At 42.9% G+C, this 9,600-nt stretch overlaps 1 protein-coding gene across 1 annotated transcript; it reads right to left on the bottom strand.

Moving 5' to 3' along the window:
- Positions 1 to 916: 916 nt before the first annotated feature.
- erfl1 (Ets2 repressor factor like 1) lies at positions 917 to 8,262 on the bottom strand. Its single transcript, XM_078251818.1, has 5 exons — positions 8,202 to 8,262; positions 7,297 to 7,531; positions 5,186 to 5,372; positions 3,336 to 3,465; positions 917 to 1,734 (listed from the first exon to the last, which is right to left on the bottom strand). Exons 1-5 carry the CDS (start codon positions 8,260 to 8,262, stop codon positions 917 to 919), a joined length of 1,431 nt encoding a protein of 476 aa, XP_078107944.1.
- Between the last annotated feature and the right edge of the window lie 1,338 nt (positions 8,263 to 9,600).

Here is a 9,600-nt window from a genome sequence, read left to right on the forward strand (position 1 = left end):
ATTCATACAAATTTCTAGGTTGGTCAAGCTCCCTCTGCTCTCTTTTTCTTTCCTTTTCCTTCCTTGTGCAGGAAATACTTGAACCACAGGACAAAATAAATACTCACAGACTATCACAGTTAACACTTTCAGAAATATGGAATTTAACATTTAAATTAACCCGCAAGAAACAATATCATTTAAAAGTAAGTGCAAAATAAATGTAGGGGCAACAATTTAACTCACAGGATTATGGAGGTTAGGTGATTTCATTGAAGAAGACATTGACTGAAAGGACCACTAGGTGGCAGTATTTGACTATGTCTCAAAAGTCATAGTGATTTTTATATATATATATATATATATATATATATATATATATATATATATATAGTCTAAATCTCAAGAATTACAGGACAAATCTGTAAAATTGGATCGATCTGAGCATTATTTGTTGTTCTGTTCTGTTAGTATAGGGATGTTGTTTGTTAATGTTTGTCAAGGCAGGCATTGGTGTGTTGTAATTTACCACCTTACTGCCTTCTATCATATCTCGGCTGCAGACAGCACGTTGTAGAGTAGTTGCTGGCAACGCATAAAACAAGTCTACAAACCATGGAGGGATCATTTGGTGTGAGAGATCACAACAGAAAGGACAAGATGGTGATACAGACAGCTGATGCCCTAAAAACTGTATGCGCCATATGTCCTAAGATGGACGAGTCGGTAGTGTAATGGACTGTAGGCAAGTTAAACACTTACACAGCAAACAGGAAAACAGTAATTTTAGAAGTAAAGAACATAACTGCTTTTCCTGAAAAAAGTGATCCGGGTTTGACAATTTAAAGCAGAAAAGTGTCTCAGAGAAAAGAAAGGAGAGAAAAAGAGAGTTATCAGAGCACAGACTGGCAAGATGGTGGACGTGGGAGAAACTGTATTAGATCTGTATCATTTTGAGAGTCTCTGTCTCCCTGTGTCTTTCATGCAGAGCCACAGAGGGGGAAAGTGACGGAGGCAGGGACGGGGGTGGGGGACTGATGGGCATCAGGCTCTTTAGAGGATGTGGGGACACTGTCGGGGGAAGAGAGGAGATGGTTGGCAGCACGCTCCCTTTTTTTCCATTCAACACTATCTGTGATCGGTTGCCCAGGCTGGATTCCTTCCTGATGCTGAATTCGTGCTCGTTTTCGTTGTCCGAGCTGCAGTCGCTCAGATCTGTGATCTCCAGGTCTGAGTCTGACTCCGGGTCCTGCTTCACCCCTCCTCTCCTCTCCGTGGGGCTCTGCCGGCCTGTCCCAGTCCCGGCTCCCAGGCCGACCGCTCCCAGACCCAGATTCAGCCCCGTTCCTAGAGGATTGGCCTCCACCCGTTCCCTTTCCCCCAATGACGCCCCGTTGCCAATATCCGTCCGACCCAATGACAGGCTCCCTGGGTAGGGTGGCAGGCAGAGTCTGACTGGCTGACCACCCGCCGTGCCGTTTGTCCCTCCGGTTTGCCCCGCTGCTCCCCTCTCACCCCCACCTGCCTCCCCTGGGGGGAGCAGGGAGGAGAAGGGGTGAGGCAGCTGGGAAAGGCTGCTCTGCAAAGGGTTGGGGTAAAACTGGGAAGGGTAGAGGGAGCCAGGGGGCAGTTTGGGGCAGTTATTGAGAGAGAAGGCCCCTGAGAGGTAGGGGTTGAAGCCCCAGGGGTAGTCAAAGGGTGGGTTGCGAGGGTACGGGCCCAGCAGGGACGGGGGTTTGGTGTAGCACGGGGCACCTAGGACAGAGAAAATCCAGAAATAGAGGTTAGCTCTCAGAAGGGCCAAAGGTTTCTTGACATACAACATCCAAGAATGTTCACTAATTATGCTCATCGGTATTAGCAATTATAATCAGAAGCCACAGGGGCCAATTCTGGCACGGCTGCTTTCAACAACAAAAAACCTGATGGTTAATTTATGCATGCCAGTACTGACTAGTACACCCACTTCACGCTGCTGAAAACCAGATGTGAACACAAAGATTCTGCACTACATCTAATCAGGCAGAGTTTAAATCTTCCAAACATTGTATTATGTTTTGTTGTATGTTAATGAGATGGGTTGCCACATCATCACAGTGGTGACAGTCACCCTGTTTAAAAATGTAGCTGAGAAATAATAAAGAATGCATCAGCACCCTGGTCTGTGTACTTCCAAAATGAATTCTCTGACAGAAGGTAAACTTGCAAACTGGGGACCTCCTGTCCCCCCAATGTTTTCACATGTCAACGTATCATTTTAGATTAACTTTAAGATGTAGCCAATTAAATATAGCACCATATTTTAATTCAGGTCCTTACTTGATAACAGCAAAATGTGGTACATTTGAGGTGATGCTGGAATTCAATTTTAATGAACAAACAAAAGCATTGCCTCTCCACCTACTGTACTTCCTTCCAACTGACAACCAACTCAAATATTCTCTCTCTCTCTGCTGCACCCTCACCCTTTCTCAGTCTACCTCACTCTCTCTTTCACTCTGTTATTTACTATGCAGGGCTAATTTGACAGTGGTGAAGTCTCTGCGTGCTGGGCCAGGAGTAGCTGGAAGACACATGAATATTGAATCAGTCAGGCAGGCCTCACTTGCTTATGAAAACACAGTAATGGGCGCCCACAGGCCACAAACTGAAGCCTGCACCCTCAATTAGGGCCTTCCTGCCTGGGAAGGGATTAGGACAGCAGGGACACATGGGAGGGAGAGGAGGGTGAGAAGGGAAGAAGGGGGGAATAGGACCTGAGGACAAACAGAGTGGGGAAGGAGGGGGGCAGGTTGTGTGATGAGGAGGGCATGTGTGTGTACATCTGTTTACACATTGCCTCTCTAGCTCTGCACATTCGTACACATTCTGATGCACGTATAGAGCGTACAGAAGTACAAACAAAGACAGATACATTAACGCGTGTATACAGACAATTAGGCAAATATCCATAAATCTGCACTGTGTTCGTTGACACTAATGAGAAAGAAGAGGACAATTGCGGAAAATAATGCTGAAAAGGTGGATGATTTCTCCTTATTTCAACTTGTTTCTTACCACCGCTGAAATGCATAATTCACCATCTAACCTGGCCTCTCTCACCTGAAGCACAGCCTCACTACGGGCTGCAATGGGACAGCCATCTCTCTTATTTCCTTTAACAATAAATGTTCATGCCTCCCCATATCCTCATTCCTCTCCATGCTCTCCTCTTTATCTCTACCTTCTCCTTCTCCCTTTGTTTAAGAGGGTCTGTCTGCCTATACCGAATGAGGAATGAGGAAGGCTTTGTCTCTGCAATACTGAAAGATTCCTATTTTTGCACTGGCACTTTTGACAAACTTTTATTAGCTCACCTGAACTGAGGAAGGGGAATGCGTCCAGTCTCAGCTTGTCTCCTTCGGGCCCTGGTGCTGTGGTCCCACGATCAAACAGGGACGTTCCCCTGCCAGACTCTGGCAAACGAGGAAACAGGGACTGTATGGCCTGAGCGACAAAGAGGGGGAGAAAAAAGAAAAATAATTAAATTAATTTGTGAACTTCCCAAATACAGCACAGGTATTGCTACAAATCTGCCCTGATGTCCCTGCTGCATTGTGCGGTGTAAAGTCACATGTTGACAGCAGCACCCTGCAGAGTGTGATGCAAACAGTGACAGAGTCGCAGCAAGGACAGGATAAAAAGGGGTGTCATGGGACTCGGGGTAAAAAGGGAGGTAGGAGGACGCAGAGGCTCAGAGACTCAAAGGCAGGAAGAGTACAGAGTCAAATGGAGACCAGCGATTAAGATTGTGGGCACAAAGGATAAATGACAAGGAGAGAGAGGGATTGTGGGGCTTCGTCCTGCGTGAAAGGACACAGGACGAATAGGACTGAGATCTGAGAGAATGACATCCATTCAGGATGTAGGGCAGCTGTGTGTGTGAGTGTGTGTGTGTGTGTGTGTGTGTGTGTGTGTGTGTGTGTGTGTGTGTGTGTGTGTGTGTGTGTGTGTCGGTGGCTGCATTTATTTTTTCTTAAATACGTGAAGGAGAAGGAGGCAAGGTAAAATAAATGGAACAGTTGAATCTCAGGAATCAAGGGGACAACGGGGGGATTTTTACCCCCCTAGCAGGACTTTGGATCAATATTATCTGTCACGATGCAGCCCCAAGTTTGAAAGGCGAGACTGTACTCCCAAGCTGCGAGATCTGCGTTGCTTAACAAACCGCATTAATGACCCGCCATTGATCTGATCTGACGCGACCCCTTTGGTTTCTATTTCTTTCATTTTCAATCAATGACAGATGGATACGCCATCGGAGACAGGGATGAGAGAAGGAGGGGATAACGCCTCCTTTTGTTTTAAGGACAAGTTAAAACCGTCCCACTCCACTGTCTCCTTCAGAGTCTGTGTCTCCTTATCCCATCTTAAGGATAGTGCAGACAAATGATGGATGATTCTCTCTTACTGTACTTTCAAGTTACGTGCAGTTTCTAGGACATTAGTTGTTTAAAATAAAATGATCCTCATACTGGCACTCACATCCAAGTTCAAAAATACTTGTGTACAATGTGTGCACTTTAACACATTTAAATTGATTTGTTCATTGTTTTATTTTCTCCAAATATAGTATCACTTCAAGTAAAGTCACAACATTATTTTTCAACTAAATTAGAAATGTTTTCTTTCTTTCTGCATTCTGATACCATTTATCTCTGTAAAAAATGTACAATCTCTCTGGGCAAATAATACGTATTCGATTATGATTACCATTAGAGTTAGTGAATAAAAGATAGACAAGACGATTACCACACATGCTCTTGTAAGAAGCGAACGCACAGCAGGGGCCTGAGAAATACAACAGTAAAATCACTAGAGTGTAATGGATTTCAGTTACCTGAATTAAATCACTATTAGTAAAAAAATTAAGGTGTAGAGCACAGTGTCTTGCTATTTCTTCTTCTTTTTTCTTTGTATCAGTTATCTCTCTTTTTTTAATTCCCTGTGTATTTGAGAGCCATTTTTATTACCTGCTATAGAGACACACCTAACCAAGGAGTTAAATAGAATATGGTCATAATTTAGATTTCAGTCTGTATTCTTAAATGTGCCTGACTTTAAATTTCAGGTTTTTTTTTTTTTTACACTTCATTTACTGCATATATTTGTCTTACAAAATAAATCCCTCTACCAATCCCACCCTCTCCCAGTCCCTTCATCCTACCCTTCGTACCTCTGGGCTGCAGTCTGGTGCGGTGGAGCCCCCGTTAAAGTGGTTCTGGGCCAGAAAGAAGGGAGAGTTGGCCATGTCCAAGATGGGGTAGTTCACCAACACAACCTTACTGAAGTTAAACTTGTAGGTGAAACGCTTCCCTTTGGTTTTGTGCAAAATGCGCTTGTTGTAGTAATACCTGCAAAGGAGGAGGTGAGGATAATGAAGAAGGCATAGAGTGAGTGTGTGTGTGTGTGTGTGTGTGTGTGTGTGTGTGTGTGTGTGTGTGTGTGGGTGTGGGGGGTTGAGGGGAGGAAAAAGGAAGAGGAAAAGGAAAAGAGGAGGGAAGGATTAATATAATGCTCGCATCAAGGTTTTGTGTCTTATCGCTAACAGAAATGAATAAGTAAACAAATTCAGTGCTGCAGGACAAGAGCGAGGCTGATTTCCCACTGTTTGTATTCATCTCCTTACTCAAATCAATTCATGTCTGTCTGACTGCCTTGATTCAATACACTATGGTTCTTTAAAAGGAAATTTTATTCAGCTGTTAGCAGACAAAAAGCAGAGTCCCTTTGAGCTTCAGAGGCCCTAAACATCAGGTCAACATTAGAACAAAAACAACAAAAGAAAATACTTTCCTACTAACTTTCACCATGCACAATATTTTATCAATTGAAAAATACTATGGGTTTTATATTATGACATATAATATGATATGGATTATTTCATTAAAATAATTGAAAATATACTATCATGATCCTGAAAAATATTGGTGTCTTAAAATGAGAAACCAAGCGTATTTCTATGCAGTAAACACATTGATTTCATTCAGAAAACACAAATTTGTCACTGTCAAAGTAAAAATAATTTTAGGAAGGATGGTATTTATATGAATCATCATTAGCAATTTGGACTTGTTAATATCCAACGAATGTGATTCGTAAATGTAAATGACATTGAGAAGCTGCCACTGTTTTCAACAGCAAAGCACCTTTACAAAGACAACAAGAGCAGTCTCCATGGTAACAACCTCAGGTGTCTCCCGCTGGGCATGTAGAGCCGTCGTGATGCCTGTTTCCTGTGCCACCCACTGAGGTGTCACAATGTACAGTCTGCCAGGATGCAAAGTTGATCAACAGTAAAGGCCAAACGTGGAGCCATCTGGCTCAGGTAAATGAGCCGAGTGCCCAGGTGGGGGAGCACTTGGGGGAGGGGGGGGGGGGAAAGTGGGATGCTGCAAATTGAAAAACCTGTGGATGTCTTATCGCGAGACAGGAGTTCAAATCTCGGATGCCATTTCTTTGAGCACTTAGATTCCTTCGTTATAAATTGACCACAGGGAGTGCACCAAATACAGAATGCATTTGACAACCTCAGCATTAAATACTGGTGAGCATGCTTCATTATGCAGACACACGATATCAAACAAACAGCAGCATGTAGGCATCAGCATGTATTCACAGTGGCTGCGCCCAGTGCAATGATGTGTACGTGTTTTGCTTTGCGTGGCAATTGTGCCGTGCCCCTTAATTGAGCAATTAAGTGAGGCTAATTAAGAAGGCTAATTGTGGCCCCAGCCAATTCATAACAATTAGACTCTGACGACAGCCCCCATTAACAAGAGGCCAAAGGAAAGCAAAGGGAGGGGGGTGGGGTAGTGAAACAAGTCGGGGTAGTGTGTATTTGCATGAGAAAACTGTGTGTGTGGTTGGGGGTGTAAACTGCTTAAGGTATGGAGTGTGAACGGTATAATTTTAATCACCTTCGGCAAGTTCGGTGCCGAGCAGTTTCCCCATTCTCCACTCTGAAGAAGTCCAAGCAATTTCAGACTGGGGCTTAATTTTAAAATCCCTATTGAATTTTTTATTTGGCAGCTCAATGGTGAACTTTCCATTAGGATGTCCACAGATAAGGAGAAATTGAGGGTATTGACGTTCCCCAGGAAAAGCCCCACCTTTATCTTTCCATTAAACCAACATGAAAAAGAGAGACCTAAGTGAGGATTTAGCCAAACAAGAGTAAACAACTTATGTAAACCACAGCGTGATAAACATCTTGATTTTTCTGATACCAACAGTGTTGTTGCTTGACATTTTATCACATCGCGCACAAACACGTACCTCAGTGCCCTGCTCAGCTTGTCATAGTTCATGTGAGGTTTGCATTTCCTTAACCCCCACAGCCGAGCCACCTCGTCTGGATCCTTGATGACAAACTCTCCGTAGTCCCCCTGCCATGCGATCACCCCCTGATACTCCTCCTTCTGCAACAGCTCCAGGATGAAGTGCCACAGCTGGATCTGTCTGGACCCAGGGCTTGACTCGGGCTTGTAGGCCCAGTCTGGGAAGGCGATCCCTGGGCAGAGGGAACAGGAAAGAGGGGAGGATGAGGTTAGGGCCTGTCATTTGTCTCGCTGCTTGCCGGGAGGGATCGCTGTCTGAATGACTGATGGGTGATGGAGGTGAGGGATGATGTGTTTAATATCACAGCACGTGCCTTGAGCGATGTTAGTCTGTGCTAATGCCCTCTAGCCTCAACAGATTGGTCAGTGGGATGATGACAGCTCGCTGGGAGATATCTGATTGATGCTGCTCGGGCCTGAATTCTAAAAGCCAACTGTATGCACATCACAGATGGATTTAAGTAGCTTTTTGACTCATCCCAAAGGGAATCAGGCACTAACTAGCCTTGTAAAAACATTAGATATACAACCAATTACTACCAGAGACTGAATTTGTTTACTAATGTGCGTGTGTATGGTTAATTCTTTTTAAAGAGCTGAAAGTTTGAGATTCATTTTAACATGTTTCACTTTGATTTTCATGATGATGGTTAGGTTTTATCATTTGCTTGTTTTGGCTGTCTGGTTATACTCAATTCACACACGTGACCCGGGTCTAGATTTAGAGGTACGTTTGAAGATTTCTGCACATGCGTGAGTGGTTTATTTTACAAAATGCATGACTTTATGCAAACCTGGTCAACAAAGAAATTATACCCCTTGCATGAGCTTGATGGGACTGACCTGGCGTCCAGAGTGCGGGCACCGGGGGGAGCAGCAGATCACTGACGCAGTTACAGTCCATACCTCCACAACACCTGGAACAAAACAAAGAGATGGCATAGAGGTTAAAGACAAAGTCAGTAAACAATGATTACTTGACTTTTGCATGTGAATTTGTACATTCTGAAAAACCAGAGGAAAGACATTTCATTGAAAAATATTTGCCAAAGCTAGATACAACTACACAGCAGGTTTATTTCAGTGAGTTGAAGTTGAAGCTGAAGAGTGTAAACTTTGTTGAAAATGGAGGTATTGCATAAGGGTCTAAGGGCATAATAGGAGTTCAACAACATACCTCAAATCAATGTGAAATATGGCAAGGTTATGTTTCTTATGTCTTAGGTAGAGATCAGGTGTTTGATGGATGTGATCTTGTGTGGCCACCTGAGGCTGTGTCTGATGCAACATGGTGGACATCCCTATAGTGCATTTATGAACACAGGGAATTAAATAGACTTTTGAAAACCAAGTTAAAGTTGGGCCATATTATACATTAAAATAGGAATATATAATATGGCTTGGCTATTCCTTGGTAGAGTTTAAAATTAAAAACTACAATGTTAAGTCAAAGATCTCTATGTGCAACATTATGATCAGGTACACTACCATTAGCTACAGAAACTGGTAGGTTTATTATAGTACAAGAGGAAAGGCTTTGTTTGTTATGTGATTTAGGCATTTGTAACAATGAGAAACACCTCTCAGTATAAGACAATACAATCCAACAGCACCACAAACTACAGCCTGCAACATGACCAGAAAGTTGAATCACCACCTCTCCCAAAAAAGGTCTAAACAAAAACATTATAACCTTTCATGGAGGTAGGATTTATTTTAGTTTAACCTAGCTGCACCTAATAAAATGGCAACGGAGTGTATAAAGTAGCATAAAATGGAAATTCTCAAGGACAAGTACCTCAGAATTGTATTTAAGTACGGTACTTGAGTAAATGTACTTGGTTACATTCCTCTACTGGTAATTATATAGTAGTTTTAAACAATATTTCAAAAAGATAAATCAAATTTCTGATTCAAATTTCTCTCTAAAACAATAACTGACTCAAATATATAATAATGGAGGTATATATTTTTTTAAATATTCTTTTGGGCTATTTTGGCCTAATTAATAGATAGGACAGCTAAAGAAAGTGTGAGCTAGAGAGGGATGACATGCAACAAAGGGCCCGGGGAGGAATCAAACCTGGACCACTGCGGTAAAGACTGAGTCTCAGTACACGGGGCACACACTCAACCAGGTAAGCTACCAGGGCGCCCCATAATGGAGATATTTTAATTATTCTTTTTAATATCTCAACTGTAATTTTGCACCTTTAATTTTTTACTAGTCTGGCTCAATGCA

This window comes from Sander vitreus, chromosome 6 (assembly GCF_031162955.1).
Source record: "Sander vitreus isolate 19-12246 chromosome 6, sanVit1, whole genome shotgun sequence".
NCBI classification, from domain to species: domain Eukaryota; kingdom Metazoa; phylum Chordata; class Actinopteri; order Perciformes; family Percidae; genus Sander; species Sander vitreus.

Coding starts and splice junctions, on each gene's coding strand:
- erfl1 (XM_078251818.1), bottom strand. CDS start 8,262: ATGGACTGTAACTGCGTCAGTGATCTGCTGCTCCCCCCGGTGCCCGCA. Junction 7,532..8,201: donor GCCCGCACTCTGGACGCCAG/GTCAGTCCCATC, acceptor CCCTCTGCCCAG/GGATCGCCTTCCCAGACTGG. Junction 5,373..7,296: donor AAGCTGAGCAGGGCACTGAG/GTACGTGTTTGT, acceptor CCTCCTTTGCAG/GTATTACTACAACAAGCGCA.